This window comes from Cenococcum geophilum (assembly GCF_001692895.1).
Source record: "Cenococcum geophilum 1.58 unplaced genomic scaffold K441scaffold_77, whole genome shotgun sequence".
Classification (NCBI taxonomy): domain Eukaryota; kingdom Fungi; phylum Ascomycota; class Dothideomycetes; order Gloniales; family Gloniaceae; genus Cenococcum; species Cenococcum geophilum.
Genome location: NW_027137635.1, coordinates 365949 through 385854, shown reverse-complemented (window position 1 = coordinate 385854; position 19906 = coordinate 365949). Strand labels below are relative to the sequence as shown.

The window sequence follows — 19906 nt, the reverse complement described above, 5'->3', positions numbered from 1 at the left end:
GCACTTAGAGTTTATTTTAGGATATCCCGTATAAGGGTCCAAATCCGGGCTGCTTCCCTTCTTTAAGTATAATCTTATAATCGTATAGTTGGTATTCTAGTAGCTTATTAGCTTCCTTCCATAAGAATGCCTCTAGGCGGTTATAGTACTCTACTAGTACCTTTATAGTAGGGTTAATGTGCTTCTTCGATGCTAAGGCCTTCTTAATATCAGCTATAGTAATAGTAAAGATTGTATGTTTAGGTTTTTTAGTAAGTTATACTAATAGAGTAGCTCTAATTATATGGATATCTAGGGTGCTAAGCTTGCTTGGATTATCTATAGTTTCTTATTTAGGTTTAGGTTCAGTATTAGGTACGGAGTTAGTGTTAGATTTAGGTTTAGGTTCTTTAAATATTCTTTTTATTATAGGGTACTAGTTCTTCTAATAGTTTTATATACTAAGCTTAAGCTTCTACTTGGTTTAGGGTGGTGTGGTACTTAGTATTATCTTATAGAATTTAGTAGAATTTTCAGATCCTTAATGGATGTTGGTGAAATTCTTATATCGGTAAAACTTGGTAAAATTTTTATACTAGTAGATTCTTTAGGCGCGGGGTAAATATTAATAGAAATCTTAGGTTAGTAGATCTTAGTAAATTTCCTAAATTTTAGTTTAGGGTTAGGGTGGCGCGTTATAGAGCATTCTTTTCTATAATAAGGGGCAGTAAATAGAAGCTTAAGGTTATTTTAATTAATAACTACCTTATATAGTTTTATCTAGGGTTATTTAAGGATTACTAGGTAACCTAAGGTAGTAATAAAGAGCTTAATTAGTTCTTTGTGGTTTAGGTATTAGAGTTTTAGGGCTACTACGTAAGTAATATAGCCCAAAATAGTGCGTTTACTATTAAATCTAAATATATTAATATGCCGGTTAAGGGGGATTGGGGTAAAACTATTATCTTACATAACGATCTTATTAATAAATCCTATACTACTAGCTCCTATATTAATTAGGATTTAAGTATTAGCCTATTAACTATTCTGCTAAAAACGGCAGTTAATAATTATGCTATAGTCCTAAGAGTTAGAGTTCGTAATATTAAATACATTTAACGAGATCCTATAGCAGAGCCGTTCTAGAGAGCGACTTAGCTCTAAAACCTTCCTTTTAGAGGCGATTAGGACGGGTTTCTTATAGGACGTTAATTAGAGCTTTATCCTTATAAACAGTGCTTACTAGTTATTAAGCTAGAGCTAGATAAAGATTAGGGACGGCGGCTAGAGGATTAGGGTGGTAGGCTGCTAGCGTTAACTATTTATAGATCTTTTTAAAAAGGGGCGGAGCAGTAGTTAGAGAGGTAGGAGTTACTTTTACATTTAAAGTAGAGGCCTAGCTTAATGCGCTGTTCTCGTTTAGAGGACCTTAATAGGGCGTATTCTAGGGTCCTAGTGTCAATATCTATGGCGTTAGGGTGCTTAAGCTAGGATAACTTGGTAGACGTTCGTGGGGCTATTACATTGTATTAAGGAGCGTGTTTATTTCCGGAGATAGCGTTCGGTCTTAAGGTCCTGGCATAGACATCTTAAGGGTGCGGACTTCTTCTTAGAGGTCCTTAATTAATTGCTAGTATCGTGCTTCTTGTTCGGCTTATTATTAATTTAAAATGGCTTAGTTCTATATAAGGGCGTCTATAAAAGACTTCTATATCCCTACTAATTATTCTTAAAGTGCGGATATAATCCCGGCGGCCGTTATAGGAGCTTTAGGTTTATTCTACATGTTAACAGTAATATAGGTAGTTAACGTAATGTAGTATTACAGAGTAAGTATAAGCGACAATAATATATAGCATGGTAGGTATTATTAAGCTATATATATAAACTGTATAAGAAATTTAAGACATTATATAAGGAAAATGGGAAGAAAGGGTACATATTGTAGACTTAGTTGCTTAGTTAATACGTATATAGAGTAGAATAGGATTTAGGTGGTAGTCCTGGCAGAACTTCATCAGGAAATTTTTTTTCGGGCTCGTTGTTGCAGTTTGCGGCAATTTGCGGCAAACTGTACGGTCGCGGCAGTCGTATATGGTCTTGTGTGCGGTTTGCGCATTTTGCGGCAAACTGCACAGAGCCTGCGTATTTTGCAGCAACTTGTAGCAAACTGCACAGAGCCTGCGCATTTTACAGCAACTCGCAGCAAACGCGCAGAGCCTGTGTATTTTACACGTTTTGTATATTTTATATATTTTATATATTTTGCACATTTTGCATATTTTATACATTTTATATTTTGCATATTTTATATTCCTATATAACTATATAAAATGTAGAGCTATTTATTAAGCAATTAAGATAAGGGGATACCCTTTACAAAGGCTCCAAATCATTAATTGGCGGTATTCCTAACGATCTTGCTGGCTGTGTACCGATTTCCTAACTAGGCCTAGTGCCTGCCTGCCTGCCTGCCTACCTGTCTGTCTGTCTGTCTGTACCTGCCTATGCCGTACCTGCTATTGCCTACTGTCTATGCCCTACTATCTGTGCCTACACTCCTGTCTGTGCCTACTGTCTTTGTGTGGCCCTACCTGTCTGTACCGTACCTATCTGTGCTACCTGTCTATGCCTACCTGTCTATACCTAACCGTCTGTGCCTTACCGTCTGTGCCTCCTATCTGTGCTACTGTCTATGCCTACCTGTCTGTATTTTGGGGGAAAGGTCCGGGCCCGAATCGAAGGCTCCGCCCTGATTTGTTGATTGATCGATTAATCGTATTAATTCGAATCGTTTTCTACGGCCCCGTTCGCTGGCTGTATAATTCGGAAACGGTGGTCGTCTTGGCTCTGGCCGACGGTCCGACGGTCGTCTGGTTCTGGCCGACGGTCGACGGTCGGTCTGGGTTCTGGCGGAACGGTTCCTCAGCCTGGGCTGCCGTTCTGGTGCCTCCCTAGGTAGGGAGGATGTAAGGAGAAGGGAAGGGTAAAAAAATAAAGTGGCTACCTAGGTTATATAGATAAGGGGTACACTTGCAGAGAGGCACGTGTTAGAGGCTATCGGGAATTATAGCGGGGACCCGATGCAGAGCTTCGTGTAGAGCCTCCGTATGTCGCGCAAAGCCTCGTGCCAGAAGCCTCTGTACGTAGAGCTTCGTGTAGAGCTTCGTGCAGAGCTTCGTGTAGAGCCTCCGTATGTAGAGCTTCGCGCAAAGCCTCGTGCAGAGCCTCTGTACGTAGAGCTTCGTGTAGAGCCCTTGTGTAGAGCTTCGTGCAGAGGCTTCGTGTAGAGCCTCATGCAGAGACCTTGTGCAAAGCTTCGTGTAGAGCTTCGTGTAGAGCCTCGCGCAAAAGCTTGCGTGCAGAGCTTTGTGTAGAGCTTCGTGTAGAGCTTCGTGCAGAGCTTCGTGTAGAGCTTCGTGGCAGAGCCTCGTGTTAGAAGCTTCGTGCAGAGCCTCGTACAAAGAAGCCTCTGTACCGCAAGAGCTTCGTATAGAGCCTTCGTGTAAGAGCCTCGTGCAAAGCTTTAGATGCAGAGCTTCGTGTAGAAGCTTCGTGCAAGAGCTTCGTGGTAGAGCTTTCGTGTAGAGCCTTCGTGCTAGAAGCTTCGTGCAGAGAACCTCGTGTAGAAGCTTTCGTGACAGAGCTTCGTGCAGAGCTTCGTGTAGAAGCCTCAATGCAGAGCCTTGTGCAAAAGCTTCGTGTAAGAGCTTCGTGTAGAGCCCTCGCGCAAAGCTTCGTGCAAGAGCTTTATGTAGAGCTTCGTGTAGAGCTTCGTGTAGAAGCTTTATGCAAAGCTTCGTGCAGAGAGCTTCGTGTAGAGCTTCGTGCAAGAGGCCTACGTGTAGAGGTTCTTGTAGAGCTTTATGCAGAGCTTCGTGATAGAGCTTCGATATAGAGCTTCTGTAGAGCCTTCGTGTTAGAGCTCGTGTAGAGGCCTTCGTGTAGAGCTTCGTGTAGAGCTTCGTGTAGAGCCTTCGTGTAGAGCTTCGTGTAGAAGCCTCGTGTAGAGCCTTCGGTGCAAAGCTTCGTGTTAGAGCTTCGTGCAAAGCTTCGTGTAGAGCTTCGTTGCAAAAGCTTCGTGTAAGAGCTTCGTGCCAGAGCCCTCCGTGTAGAGCTTCGTGGCAAAGCTTCGTGTAGAGGCTTCGTGCAAAGCTTTCGTGTAGAGCTTCGTGCAGAGCCTCGGTGTAGAGCTCGTGCAAAGCTTCGTGTAGAGCTTCGTGCCAAAGCCTTCGTGTAGAGCTTCGTGCAAAGCTTCGTGTAGAGCTTCGTGCAAAGCTTCGTGTAGAGCTTCGTGCAGAGCCTCCGTGTAGAAGCCTCGTGCAAAGCTTCGTGTAGAGCTTCGTGGCAGAGCCTCGTGTAAGAGCTTCGTGCAGAAGCCTCGTACAGAGCCTCTATACGCAGAGCTTCGTATAGAGCTTCGTGCAGAGCTTCGTGCAGAGCTTTGTGTAGAGCTTCGTGTAGAGCTTTATAGTATTTTTGTTGCGTTTTTATTGCAGCCGAAAATTAGGGTCTACTTAAGTCGCAATTTGCGGCGATTTACATGGGTAGCCTATGTATTTGTAGCAAATCGCCGCAAGTTGCCGCAAATCGCTAAAATCGCGACTTACGCAGGTTTTGCAGACCCCGATTTTCGCTTGCGACAACGTGCCCAAAAAAAAATTTCCTGATGTTGGCAGGATTTGGTGGAACTTGGTGGAATATGGCAGATTGCCGTCAGATTGCCGTCTCGTGGTCAGTCTTTGGTTGCTAAGTTGGTGGAAACAGGTGGACGTGTATAAGGTGTCACGGGGGAATCCCGTGACAAGAAGCTCCCCTAGTTTATAGCCCTGGGGCTCCTTAAACCGGACGCGTATAGTTGCTCTCTATAGTACCGCGACTGCGTTTACTATACGGGCCGCCTATATAGCGAATAGCTGCCTAGGTCTAGACCTATATTAGGGGAACTTCTAAACCTAAGGGTCTTCCTTTACTTATTTCTATTTAAACTTTCTTAATATTAGCTTTAATCTAGTTAAGCTAGGCCTTAGTATTCTTTTCTTAGGTTATTTAGGGGACTAGACGCGTTAAAAGCGCTTTAATATATTATATTACCTCTTAAATAGAGGCAAGTATCTAGTGCCGTAGAGTTTCTTCCTTCTCTTTTATAAAATCGTCTTTAATTTATCTAAGTATTCCTTTAGTTTTTGTTATTGCTAGTTAAGCTAGTAGCTATCCTTTTTACGTTGTTACCTACCTAGTTTATAGCTTAGCTCCCTTGCGTTATAACTCTTACAGCTTTAGCAGGAAGCCTATGCCCCCTATTATCCCCTATACTTTATAGATAGAGGGCGGCGTAATTTTATAGGGTTTCTTAGTATAGGGAATAGGATTCCGATATTAGGTTGCTTTATTAAGTAGTTTTTACGCTAGTTTTACTGCTGCTGCGGCTTACTATATATATATATATATATTAGCCGTATAAATACTTAACAAACTTATTAAAGTGTTCTCTTAATACACTATTAATTTGCTTCTAAAATATTACTAGTATATTTATAAATCTAAAATACATAATTAATAGCTTATATAGTCCTTCCTTTAACCTAAAGGCTGCCTTTGATTTATTACCTTTCTTAATCTAGATCTAATGGTACGCCCATCTTAGATCTATCTTTATAAAGATTTACGCATTACTAATCCTATCTTAGATTTCGCTAATTAAGAGTAAAGGATATCTATCCTTTTTAGTAATGCTATTTAACTATCTATAGTTAATATACAGCCAAAACTTTCTGTTTTTCTTTAGTATAAATAGTACTAGATAATCTACTAATAACTATAATGGTTTAATATATCCTTTTTATAGATTTTCTTAGATAAACTCTTTAAGTGCTCTTAACTCTTTTTTAGTTAACTTATAGATTAAAAAGAACTTTAGACTTATTTTATAGTTCCATTCTATATATTCTAATAGCCTCCTACTTTTTAGGCTTTATAGCTTCCCGCCACACTTATAGTATCTTTTTAGTATATAATTTAAGCCTTACTTAGTCTCTTTATATATTACTCTAACTTAGTACTATAACGAAGCCTTATAGGAAATACCACGGTATATTTAGTAAAGGGCTAGGTATATAGGTATAGAATAGTTAATAATGCAAATATAACTAGTGGAGTAGGTTGCCTAATAAATTAACTCTAATTATATTCTAAGATTTACTATAAAAAAGAGAACTATTTAGGTAGGGACTGTAGTCCTTTAAATATATAATACTGCGCCTAAGAAATGTACTAAGTACGTTAGTACGTTCTACGTTCCTATATTCCCACGTTTCTATATTCTAAACTTATAACGTAACTAACTATATAACTTGGCTACCCCTTATCCTATAGCTTAATCGGTTCTAGTACCTCCTATACTATCTTAACTAATCCGTTTATATCTTTTCTTAGTAGTCGCACTACTGCCGATATAAGGTCCGTAATAGTAGATTTAAAATCTAATAACTGATAGGATTTCCCCCCCAATATACTAGGGGCTTTTTCCTATATAATATATAACTTTCCCCTAGGTACGGAGTAGTTTACGTAGGCTTAAATAGGATCTATATTAGATTAATTATAGGAGTATATATATTAGATCCCGCAACAGTCGCGAGAGATTATCTATCTTTTTGGCGTAGAGTGGGATACGTTATATTATTATATATATAGCTTTATATTATACTCCAATACCCTATTAATCCTTTCTCCTTAGCCTCTTTCTTCTAATTAGGTATAGAACTAGCGCTTTAGGGGCTCTAGAACTTTAAAATCCACTCCACTAATTTAATCAGTAGATCCACCGCTAATGCAACCCAGATTCACCCACGCCACGCCAAATTGCCGCCGGATCACTGAGGCAGGGTCTTCTATATTTCGAGGTATTTCTCAACAAAGGATTACCTTCCTAGTCGTGATACATATGGAAGAGCATCCAAGATACCATTTCTAATGGCCCTGCCATTTTGCGAGGTAAGGGGTGTATTGGATGAGTTTTGAAACGGACCAAGGATGATAATCTCATGAAAACCGTCATTAGCCGACCTCTGTTCCATCAGGAGAGACGGGTGTCATGGGCGTATTAGCACCTACTAATAGTGACAGCCTCGGAGACAATAGCTCCGATCTGACTGCCTAGATGTGAAGTGGCTGACACTCCTTAGCGAATGCTAGATTCGCGAAGCCCCATGTACCGGAGCAGAACTCGAGGCACGTCTATTCATGTTTCACGATGCTGGCTGTGCTTCCTTACGCTGTCCCAAGTTCAGCCGGTCAGTCTCTCTCTTCAGCTAATGCTTCCGGCTCCGCTCGACTTTTTCATTCCTATTGACCCGGACCATGACCACTCTTAAAACAGCGACTGGCGAATTGCGGTAAGCAGTATTGAGTACTACAGTAGCAGCGGGCGGAGTGGTGAGATGCCGGCTGACAGAAAGAAGACAAAGCGTTCATCTACCCCTTAGCTGCTGGCCGTAGAGACGGTGGAATATTAGGCCCTCTCTCTCTCGATAACGAAGCAAACGGCGCAATAGATGCAGCTATGTCGGGTTCGGGTATCGGGTTGGGATGCATCAAGGACGAATGCATCGTGAAGGAGACATGGAAGAAAAATGAGTAGCTGATAGATATTCACCAGGCATAAGCTGCGGCCCGCTATCGGCGCGATGATATTTCCAAAGGTTAGGACCTGACCCCAACCACAGGCAGCGGAATGAGCCGATGGCGCAACTTGTTTCCTTTTTGCTGTCAACGCAAAAACGAACGGGCTGGACCAGCTGTGGCCTACTGCACGCTTGATTGGCAGGGCCCCAACTGGCTGGTCAAGGCTGGTGCCTCAGCCCAATGGGCGGTCAGCTGCGCCAGTTCAGGTGGTGGCTGCAGGACCAACAACCCACTCAGGACAGGCAAAGCGAGGCTGACAATCGGGCTGAACTCAGCCTCGCCCGCATCCACTACCAGCAAAATTCGGATTGTCAGGCAGAAGGTATTTTGCTGGAGGCAGCCCCCCCACCACCCCCGGCCATGCGTGCAAAACCCTATAACTGTTAGTTGATTTCAATTGCCATCTCTCTAAACACTCTGTTTCCTGTTGTTTTCTAGTTGTATCGTCGTCGGGAAAGCCCAGGATCTGGATTTTGTGAACGGAACTGAGGAAGAGCTGGAAACTTTGGCTAGTCATCTAGACTGCGGCCCCGCGATTTAATCCAGCCTTGTGTAAAATCACTCCCTATGGCCGCGGCAAAGGCGAAAGCAAAAGCGAAACACCAGGCGCCCGCAAGCACCTCTGCGGGCACGCAAACCGGAGACGCCAGTGACCAGCCCATCCCAGAGGATTCTGTTGTCGCTGCGCCCAAGTTCGAGAGCCCCACGTCTCCAGCGCTTCAACCGCCCAAGGCATTACCCAGGAAGGTGCTCCGGCTCAAATGTCCGACATGCAACGACTACCCCGAAGGCTTCCGCAGTGAGCACGAGCTGCGCCGTCATACGAATCGCGTCCATAGAAAGACGCGCAAAGTCTGGGTCACCATCGACACGTCGCCAGACAAGACTTTCCTTGCGAATTGCAAGGCCTGTCAGTCTGGCAAGAAGTACAACGAGTGCTACAACGCCGCGAGCCATTTACGAAGAATGCATTTTCACCCGCACAAACGCGGTGAGAGGAAGATGTCTGCAGCACAGGCACGGCGAGGTGGGAAGCCTGGAGATCTGGACCCTCCGATGGAGGTGCTTAAGAAGAAGTGGTTGAGGGAAGTAGATGAGGTAGTCGGCGAAGCTGCTGAAGAACAGCCAGTTGCTGAGACCCCGGAAGAACCGAAGAAAGTCGAGGCGAAGGCACCACCCACACCTACAACCCCATCAACTCGCTCCATGGCGATTGACAGTATTGTTGACAAAGTCGATGCATCATAACCCTGTTGCATGTGGTTGGCAGGGGACGGGCTTCAAGAGTCCATCGCGGCCTTACTTCATGGCTCATGGGTAAGGCAAGTCTGAAAGCGATAACTAGTGGCACGCATATCGTCGGAGAGAAACATCTCAGCAAAATCTCAAAGCGTGCCCGGATATATTATACGATTGCTTTCTAGAAGCTTACGTTGTCACGGAACCACGGTTTTAAATTAGCGCCGCAATGACGAGCCTAATGAGGCCGACGTCGCTCTAGCAATAGAGCAGGCCTGCATGAATATCGTGCCATAGACTTCCCATGTAGCAGTGAAACAGGCTCCTCGGATGTGTCTGGAAATGCGATTGAAGCGAGAGCGCTTGGGCTGGTATTTCCTGGTCACTTTGCTGCCTAGGGATTCATTTTACTCTTCCCGCACCTACAACAGTCGTTGTAACTGTATTAGAATAACGAAAATATAATAGAACTTACCTGAATTATCTTCCGACTTGAAGATACTCTTGGTGTGATAGGCACGCTCCATCTTAGTTGCAACAAATTGGCGAGAATACTGTAGCTGATTCGACACGAAAATTTCCTCCCGTTACACCCTACTTGGCGCGCATGTTCCTTGTCTAGTCAGGAGGAAATTAGGAAACAAGGGTTGTAGATGTTGGAAGGCTCCTAGGTCGGTCGTTTCGATTCACGGTCTATGTATTTTCTATTGTAAAGATATTTCCACTTTTGCCGCTAAAAGGACTGAGGGTGCGGTCTTTAAAGCACCGAAGCGGACTAAGACTGATCTCATTCTATTCGCTGAGGGACATATTGACAAGGCTCGAAAATGCTTACAGACACCACGGAGGCGGCCCTTAAGCAATTATTGCTCAACAACGCAATTGCGTTCCGGGTTGGATGTATAATCACATTGTGACATTCATTGGGAAGCTGATCAGCATCCTTAATGACGAAGGCTCCTTCAATTCTTAAGCCCCTTCGCCCACACTAAAGCGAATCTCAAAATATTCTTGAATTCCACTTCAACATGCTAATCATCACACCCAACTCGATCAAAGAGTATAAGACATTACAAGTTATTTTAAGCCCTAACGTCCCCGCCGTCACAGAAGGAAGGAGGTTATTTGGACAGCAAAGAAAAGAAGCGAGTGTGGGTATCTTAACGGCTAACGATATAGAGGAAATTTAGATAAAGACACAACATAATTGTACGGCATTGGTGACCCTGTACGCCAATGACCTTGCCGGGTGGGTGAACAATGACAACTTCCACAGAAAGTTGTGAAAGAAAAAAAAGAGCTCAACCACTCGCTATGCTCGTTCCGGCCTACTTGTCTGACTTCCCCCTACTCATTAATCTTAGACTTAGCCTCTTCTGCTTTACCTTCGCTCTCTCAGTCGACTCAGGTGGCAACCGGTTTGGCATTTTAACCACTGGCGACGGTGCCGCAGCGTCATCATCAGGCAGCGGCTGAATCCCGTTCAGTCCGGTGCCTGAGGTATGTGCGGGTAACATCTTAACCGCAGAATAAATATCCATCTCGGCATTCTTCTTTACTAGCGTAAAAGATTCGACCGAGAAGCTTTTTCGGACTAAAATCCTTGATTTCTCCTCCGCCATAAATTTTTCGTTGGCGAACGTAAATTGCACCTCTCCAGGAGAGGCAAGAGCAATACCTATGTCCGATTCTCCAGTTGCTGGTTCAGGCCCCGTCCGCACTTCGGCAGGCACATCACTGAAACTAAACCTTGCAGTCCCTTTTCGGCTCGTGATAGGTGAAGCTATATGAGAGTGCTTGGAGCTAAGGCTATCCAGTAGCACTAGGCCACCCAAGGCTCCCACTGCCCCCCCGTAACTCTCAGTACATTCGACAGGCCCCGCGCTACTCGCCGAGCTTGTTGAGCTAGCTCTTGAGCTCCAAATCGGTGTGAGTGACATGCTGGCAGAGCTGCTCGAGCTCTCCTCTGCTAGGTCAGATGAACTGGGGTCATACATCTGATCAATTTGGAATGCTTCCAAGATAGGAGTGCGCGCAATCTCAGGTATTGGATCGAAATGAAGTCCTAAATTTGCGGGACGGTGGGACAGGTTATGGCTACGGTTTGCTGAAATGGGAGTCAATTGTTGATTGAATTTTTCAGGTACTCGTGATTCCTTCGGTGGGACAGGAGGAGTTAATATTCGTAGAGGGGAGCCAGAACCAGGAGAGACAGTATGAGAGGGTGGATCAAGTATGGTTTGGTTAAGGCCATTGCCGTATCCGTGCACAATGATTTCGCAAAATGGTTGTGTGGGTGGCTTGACCACAACGCTATTTCGGCGGGAGCTAAATGGAGAAAAGGAGAGCGCTTTGATAGAGCGGATGGATGCATTGCGGAGTATTGGGGAGGAGATGCGTAAAGGTGCTGGAACCTCGACAGAGAGCTGGCGTTGCAGAAAATTTGCATCAGGGCTGCTGCTCTTGTGTGTGAAGTAATCACCGGTTTCGCAGTCTGGTTGAATGTTTATAGGAGTTGCTAGCTGTGGTATTTCCACAATTTCCGCAACTCTAGACGGATAGGGTGAGGCCTCCTCTGGCGCATTAATTGAGGGAATAACGGGAGCTTTGAGAGCTTTAGTTCCAATCTTCCAGGGAGGAGTACCAGTCACAAGACAGCAAAGTGGATAGGTGGGCTCTTCAGTATCTCGGACCTCTTTCGGAGCGCGGATTGCTGAAATGAGCATCTGGAGAACACCATAGATCAGCAGCCAACGAACTTTGCGCGCGTCGGCAATAGAGACCTTTTCATCCCGTTGTCTCACAGCGCACTCTCGTTCGAAGCGCATGTAAGCTATGACTAGTGGAGAGCTTGTTACCGAGACATCATGTGTGTTTGTGGCTGCAGTCAGAGCTGCTCGAGTTGTCATATAACGATCTGTCCGCGCTTGCTTCGAGCCCAGCTTAAATGCCACTAGCGCACGCTGCGATTGCGTTCGGTTGCGAGGAGTAATATCTTCAGGTATTCGTGGGAGCGGATGCGGGAGAGGTGCGTTCTTGTGCCGCTTATTGAATGCCTGTACGTTCTGGAGCACACAGATACCACCGCTAGCCGGCTTTTGACTTTGTATAGATTCAGTAGACTCCATGTCGACCAGATAATCATATAGACTTCGAAAATCGAAANACATGGATCTGTAAAGAGCCTTAGAAAAGCACGATCCTTCCGGAGGTGGCCAGTAACCGAATTTTCCCACGTAGAAGGAGTGAAGAAATGAACGAAAGCGATCGAGGTGAGCTCTAGCCCCTTGGCCCAACCCCAGGTAGGCGGCAGAAAAGTCATCCTCGAGAAAATTGCTTAGTGCCGCCATAACACGCCCAAGGTGTAGATCCATCTCAAGATATGCTCTCGTTATCAGAGCTTTAGTGACGCGACATATTGGCTAGCAAGAAGTTAGTTGAGTGATCTGCAGGTGTGGAGTCCAAGATGGTGCATACCTCGAATTCTGTACTCAGGCAGAGATTGTCGTTCATGCCCACACAGTGAGCAAATGCATCAACCCACAGTTCCTGTAGCTGATAATGTTCAGCGTAATATAGCATTGCGAGAGCATAGTCTGGACAATTCACGAAATTTAAATAGCCTAGCTTTTCAGCATATACTATAAAGTCTTCATGGTTGTTAATCTGGCCCGAACGGAAGAGATGCATCCTTTCCTGCAAGTCGATCAACGACCTGCCCAAATGTGTCCCAACCAAAGGTTTGCCAAAGACAAACGCAAAGAAATTTCGCGTTGTGATATGCCATTGGAAGGAGTCTTCCCTCGACGAATCATCTAGAGCCGGTATGTAGAGCTCACAGGTATTAGGTGTGTCAACAGGAGTTGCAGCTCCGCTAGAACCTCCTTGCGGCGTGTTGCTCCCCGGTGTTCTGGGTGTCATCTGTGCAAAGCAAAGACTGAATAATGCGCCGCAATGATTCTTCCGGAGAGTTCTGAAGGGGACACGAAACGAAGGACCTCGTCGCGATTGGCCTCTAGCGTAGAGGTGGACTAGGCAATCGCCGTCCTCAAACCACAGCTCGGAATCCTATGTTAAACAAAGTCAGCCGCGACATCGAATCACTTTAGGAAAACACCTACTCTCCGCAGACCGTCCCAGTTGCTAACAGTCTTGGTTTTACCCTCCCATCTCTTGACCTTTTCTTGTCGTGTCGTGTTCCTCATGACCCCTGCGCGCCTAGCAGACCTGCTCCTAGTCCTGGGAGCCATTGGAGGATCGTTCACAGGAGAGAGGACTCTGGAAAAATTGGGGATGCCAGTCGTTTGCGTAGATCTCGCTGCGGGGACGTGAGCGGCGATATGTGTCTGGTCTGACGCCAGAGGTTCAGCTGGATGCCCTGTCGAGGCTAGAGTCCGGCCCTCAGTCCTCGCCTCGGCCTGCATAAGGCTGCTGGAGCAATTGCTGTTCTCGTCCAGCGACGAATTGCAGCGAGGGGTGTAACACAGCGACGAGGAACGGCTGGGTACTTGAATCCTGTCAACCAAATTTGGCACACGGGAAGCTTGCGAGTCCATGGCCACAAGGTTTCAGTAGGAAGCACGAACCGTAGCAGGTCCCGGATGGGTGAAGTTCTTCTCTCCACAGGCTACCCGCCGAAGCTGCGAGCCTGAAGTACTTGGCTCATCGACATGCTAAGACCCTGTCGTCTTGTCCAGAGCGATTACCGACCAGTCCGCCGGCGTGGGACGAGGCCACGGCATTTGTATGTCCCAGCGGGAGAAGGAGAGTCGGTCGTGTTGGCGCTGGATCGGGTGGTGTGGCTGGCGCGGGCTGCAGTTTGGTAAGCTTGGCAAGGGCCAACAGGTGTCCAGATTCCACAGATGAGCGAGGTAGATCTTGCCCTAGTAAGGCTCAAGAGGACACACTGGGAAAAGCGAGCTGCATCGCCGCTTTCTCTGGAGCCTATCTAGGCCCTTTCCAGTTTTTCTCCGGGCGCCACGACCAGATGTGCTTGCCCACACAGGCTGGTGGCTTGCTGAGTCCTCTGAGCTGTCCAGTCAGGGTTGAGGAGCAGACTCGTCGTTTTTGGTTTTAGCGAGCGAGATGCGGCACATTGCTGCAGTCCCCAGGCTACGGTACGATCGGCGCGCGATACCCAGGAAGGGCGGACAAGTTTCATTATGCTGGTGGACAGACGCGACGTCGTCGTCAACAATGCTGCTTGCCTTGGTTGCGGAAGGAATCCAATGGATCCACCCAACAGGACGCCGTGCTGCTATCGTCTAGCACTAAACACGAGTTTCTCGGCTCATGATTGCGAATACTGCATTGATAATCGCCCAGGATCCAGTACCCATCATCGATCTGCATGGACCCTCGCTGCAAGTAATGCTTGGCTTTCTTGACAATAACTACCCATCACACAACACCATCCCTCGACCCTCGTCGCAACGGGCTCTTCTGGCGTGTAAGGTCGGTTGTGCTCCCGGCTGCGGGACTCAACTCCTTCCATATCTCTAGTATGACATTATGCTTCCTCATTTATGACGGATTTTCTCAGCTACAGCGCCCAGGGCCCGTTTTGGCGCCGTTCTTGCTCTTCCCGGTGGGGGAGGCCGAACGCCTCCAAACCGGCTCTCCGTCTTCTACTGCGGAAGATCATTACGGTTTGCATCATCATTAAACCTCTTTCTGCCTTTCGTTGGCCTTGATTTGCTGCCAGAAAAGTCGCACATCCAAAGGCCCAAACTCGAATTTCTCCGAATGCCCTATTCTCCGAATAACTGCTACGTCAACGGCTTCACCGGCTTCGCCATCCGTGGATAGCTTCCCGCGCGTGTACATCGTAGCCGGATAATATGAGCGCAATCCATCCTGGATTGTCACGAAAACCTCAATTCTCCCTTTGCGCCCGTACCTACTAACCTCTTTTGCATATGATTTCAGATGCTAGCCTCTGAACCGTCGCTATCAGGGCCTACACATCCAGATCGGTCTCCGAGCCGTCTCTCGTTAATCGAAAATCTAACCTTGTAGGTATAATACAAGTTTTAGTCTACCTGAAAACCAGCTTTCCAAGCCCTGAGGGAAGTAAGCCAACAAAAGTGCCGACTAGCAGCCAGCATCGCAAACTCCATCTACCTCGTTGTCACTGTGTATCTCCCAACTCGCAGAATACACCGCCTGTGCCAGCCAGCATGCTGGGACTCAACATACGCGGCCTTAGCGGCGCTACGGCGACTCACCTCTCAAGGCAGTCGGCATGTCGGTCTAAAGTTGCCCTGGGCAACACATTGACCAGTGCAACTAGCTTATCTGCAACGGACAAATTACGACGACGATGACGGCCCCCCTGATCTTCACGTTGAACAAATCGCGATCATGCTTGCATTAATCTACATATTCCGCTAAGACATGTGATCCTTCTAAAAGAAATTAGTAATTCATTCTTCATAGTCACCTTTGTCGAGATTCACGAATCCGTGCTCTTTCCTCCTGGCTTCTTCGGCCTGTTTTTTCATATCTTCCTGTTCCTTCTCCACTAGCTTTGCCGCTTCGACCTTCCTCTGTTCATCTTCAACTTTCCCATTTAGCCTCGCATGTGCTGTTTTCAGGTCTTCAATTGAGTCTTTCAGCTCATTTCTGTGCCATGTCGGCTGGACAATCTTATTCTTCAGCGTTGAGACCTTGGCCTCAACGTCCTTGACTTCCGGCTGGTATTTGGGTGATTCTGTATTCGCGAGTGTCGTCTGCTCCGCGGAAAATATAGCCTCGTGAGCTTCTTTCATCAATACCTTATTAGCCTCCTCAACCTTTTCATGGAGCGGTTTGGCAATCTGTTTCGCGTATGAATGTCAGCTGCTAGCCAGCTCGAATCTCGCAAGGGCATGATCGGATTCGCATAAACGACGAAGACACAACCAGTCCAAAACTTACGTTTTTCAAATCCTGAAACGCTTCCCTTAGCTTTTGCACCTTCTCCATCGCTTTCGGACTCTCGACCACCATTTTCACGTTCATAATCCCTTGCTCGACATCCTTGACCGTTTCTTCGCTCAACCTTTCTCCATACTCCTTCAACTTATCCTCCAACTCCTCCCAATATGCTCTCATCTTCTCTCTCACCTCTCCCGCCTCCCTCCTTACACCTTCCCTCTCCCTCTTTTTCTCAACCCAGAAATCCCTTGTCTCCTCTGGATAACTAGTATGCTTCAACTCGACCTCCCAGTCTGGTGCATGCTTCTCGGCCCGATTAAGCCAAAATCCCATTCTTTCATCTCGATCCGAGACTCCAGGGAAATGCACCAGTAAGTCCCCGCGGCGGACTTGGAACGCCTGAAGAGTCTCGTTGTGCTCGCCCTGGTATGCGTTGAACCATCTCTGTGGTGTTCGGATAACATTTGGTGCAAAATGCTCATCCTGGACCAAGAAATCCATAGCAGATTGATCCCGAAATTTCAAATCCTGTTCAGGTCTGTAAAATCTAAACGAAAGTATTGCAGAAAACAACTCCACGCTCCAGGTATTCACACGCACGGGGAAAACACCATTGTTCAACCCATTCCAGTCATAGCTGACAAGGAGATGCACGTCATCCCACTCCGGATCATCCTCAGGCGGGAGCAATGCTTCGATGGGAACATACGGGTTGAGTATTATTGTGTCACCATCAACCCAAAGAAGCCATTCCAGACGCTCGCCTTCAGGTTTTGCCAACTCACGGAGAAGGATCGAAAGGATATATGCGGGCTTAGTCCAGACATTATCAAGGAGCGAGTGGCGTAGGACGTGAAGGGGGTAGTTGTTAAGGCGGTCGTGTAACTCATGTGTACGCAGGGCACGCTCATAGGCTTGCGACAGTGTGCCAAAAAGTATTGTTACTTTTCCGATCCGCGAACGCGCGCCTAACGATGGTGTATCAGGGGCCACAAGCAAGTCGGAGGTTTGCGCATCCGTTGGTGATGACGAGAGGAGATCGGTATTCGAAGCAAGCGAGGCTGGATCAGCTAGCTCTTCATTATTGTCGTAGTCATCTGGACTAACCTTATTACCACCATTCATTACACCAGCTATATTAGACTTGTGTCGATTACTTCCACCGTACTCTCGGCTATGCGCTTCATCAAGCATGGCATCGTTTCCTACAACTCCCGCTGGATTTGTCTCGATCCTCCCTTCCGCCTCGAATAGCGTCACGACCATATACCCTAGCATGATACACATGACCGCGAGGGTTATCAGTTTCAGTCGTGCGCTGTTGAAGATTGCATGGCGCCGTTTATGTATCCGGGACGTCTGGAAGTGCGGTTGCAGCCATGTTGGGGCTATGTTCAGCGAGGGCATGGAAGCGGAGCGTTTGAAGTATAGAGCGTAAGCGGAGCGAGTTTGGCTGGGTCAAGTTTTGTTCTTTTAAATTGCGGGCTACTGGATCGTCGGGTTTTTGCTGTCGTTTCCGTGATCAGAGTTACGGTTTCAAGCTATCTGTTCATTTTTTGAATAACTTGCTGCAAGGTTGCTGATGATTATTTGGCTGCTTATGCGTTTGCTTAGTAGCTTGTTCAAATAAAGTATACAAAGAGTTCACCTTTGTTGAGCAGTGTTCCTTTCAGGATAATATGGATGAGGGGGATCCGGCAAGCATTTTCAGTTCCACGCCTGAGGGAAGCTGAATACGTGTATATGTAGCTAAATTCCAACTCCGTTCATTTAGGAGTGGCTTTAAGGAAGGGCTGCCGTTATCTTTGGTGCACCCATGAATATTAGGTATTTACATTCTTCGCGGCTTCAAGCTTGCAAATCAATCAACTCAACTCAACTGAGGTTTCAAATTGATTGAATTGAAAGCTTTGTATGCAGAGAGCTCAGTTAATTAAATTAATTAAATTAATATTAAAGTCTTGGCAACTAGTTCAACTAAGTTTGACTGGTATAGTAGTTAGTAGCTGTTATAAGTTCTTAGCATAGAGCCAATATAGGACGGCCTAGCAATACCTAAATTATTTCCTATTATCCTTTCTGTCGCCCGGCTCTTAATATAGGTCTACTACGAGTCTTAGTATAATATTAACTTACCTTCCCGCCTATTAATATTGTCTCTTCCTTTGCCGGCCGCTTTAACCACCTATTTACTATATTAATAACGCCCTCCCTATCCTATAACCCTAGCGCCATTAAAGCTCCAATTATATTAAATTATAGTCGTGCAGCGGTGGCATCTAATTTCGCTTAAGCTTCGCCTAAATTAGTATGTAGAGCTAGAGGAGGGCCTCCTTGCACTTAAAGCTATTCGCAATTTCTCTTCCTTACTAATATCGTAATATTTGCTCTGGATCTTGGTGTAATAGAGCCTTCCTCTTATTAATATGAGCTCCAAACGTACTGCCGCTGCCGCCGTTGGAAGTCCTTCCCGTCCACTCCTTCAGAGGCCTTGACTATTGCTAATACTATCCTTATCTACTTAACCACCTATCTTAACGCAGAGCTTGAGTATGAGTACGGTTGTAATTCTGCCGCCCGTATTTAGTAGCCAGATTGGCACGCAGCTTAACTTCTCTTTACTAACAGTGTTTAATAGGTTGCCTCTATTATAGTAGGCAGCTACTTTTGCTGACGGCGAGCTTAAGGAAATATTGAATAATCCTAAGGCAGTGGAGGAGGTAGATTATAAGGAGGTTTAACGCTTCTATTAGTTTTAGGATTATAATATAATAAGGGCTCCTCCACAGGTGCCGCGTTTTACATAGTTTTTAAATATAGGTTCCTATTATCTAAGTTAGTAATAAAATTATTAGTCACCGTAGCTCCACCTAGAGCTTAATTTAGATTATATTAGCCACTATATATAAATCCCGCATTAATTGTGGAGACACCCTATACTTCCTTCGCAAGTATCTAAGCCAATTCCTAAGGATTTAATAACGGAAAGTAAGGAGGAGGAGCTACCACTAAGGATTTAATTTAAGCATAAATTGGAGCAGGCGAAGCCGAGCGGTAGAAGTGTCTTCTTTAACTATCATCTTTTATTGTTAGCTAGGCTTAAGAAGGGCGTGCGTGGCTAGTGATTACGTAATATCTATATATTAACTGGTCGAAATATGCCGGAATTATTAACAACTAAAAACTGCCTAGAATAGTAAAGATTACTATAGTACTAATACAGTAAACTTTAAGGGCAAATTAATTAACGAAGTTCCTAAAGACGAAGCTTTCAAGGCTTCTACTACCCCTACCTAGACGGTATAGAAGAAAGATACCCTGATATACTACTATAGAGACGTTTCCTAGTTTTAAAGTTGTCCTTATATTAACAAATTAGCTTAACTAAAGGATTGGAAACTAGATAAAGCTATAGCTAAGAAGGTTAAGAAAAGGATTACTAGCGCCCTAGATTAGATTAATTTAAAAATAGAAATGTTAAGGTAGAAAAGGAAGTTAAAAAGGAACTAGATAGTATATTTGCTATATAGTAAGTAGACGCCTAGAATATAGGAACTAATTACCCTAGATAAGACCCCAGTAGGGCCTTCTGGGCCTTTAACACGAAGAATAACGCATTTAGAAGCAGTTCCTAAAGGACAGACGCGTGAGATCCATAAAGACATCGACAATATTAATATTGTGGAAGGTAGAAGAATCTTTTATATTAATAATATTGTAGTAATTTGCTGTAGAGAGAATATAGCAAAGCTTTAATTTTTCAAGGAAGAGCTAATAAAGAAGTTTAAGCCTTAGCTTGTGTATATAGACTGTTTAGCTCATTTGCATCACCTCCTTACTTATTAGTTCAACACTATACCAAGACCGGTAATACAGCTTTAACCTGCGAGCCAGCTCAAAGCTAGGGGGGTATGTCGAGCACGATCGGGTCTGCTTACTTTGTTTCAGTTACCTACACCTTAACTCGGTCACCGACTCGGTCATTGACTCGGTCACAGACTTAGTACCTCTTTCTCATGTATATATAGAGGCCCTAGTTCCATACAGAATAGACAGAGTCCTCATCCTATATTGTCGGACGGAC

At 45.4% G+C, this 19906-nt stretch overlaps 3 protein-coding genes across 3 annotated transcripts; 1 reads left to right on the top strand and 2 right to left on the bottom strand.

Annotated features, from left to right (window-relative positions):
• Positions 1-7956: 7956 nt before the first annotated feature.
• Positions 7957-9383, top strand: K441DRAFT_669897 (uncharacterized protein). Its single transcript, XM_067650198.1, has one exon. It carries the CDS (start codon positions 8233-8235, stop codon positions 8911-8913), a length of 681 nt encoding a protein of 226 aa, XP_067497460.1. The 5' UTR covers positions 7957-8232; the 3' UTR covers positions 8914-9383.
• Positions 9384-9793: 410 nt separating this feature from the next.
• On the bottom strand, positions 9794-13679 carry K441DRAFT_700872 (uncharacterized protein). The gene is made up of 3 exons (XM_067653290.1): positions 13026-13679; positions 12382-12972; positions 9794-12326 (listed from the first exon to the last, which is right to left on the bottom strand). Exons 1-3 carry the CDS (start codon positions 13458-13460, stop codon positions 10233-10235), a joined length of 3120 nt encoding a protein of 1039 aa, XP_067497459.1. The 5' UTR covers positions 13461-13679; the 3' UTR covers positions 9794-10232.
• A 2380-nt stretch (positions 13680-16059) lies between these two features.
• Positions 16060-16794, bottom strand: K441DRAFT_514107 (glycosyltransferase family 34 protein; the record flags this gene model as incomplete). Its single annotated transcript, XM_067642104.1, has 1 exon — positions 16060-16794. A coding segment is annotated over one exon (735 nt), but the record flags the coding sequence as incomplete, so codon positions are not given.
• Between the last annotated feature and the right edge of the window lie 3112 nt (positions 16795-19906).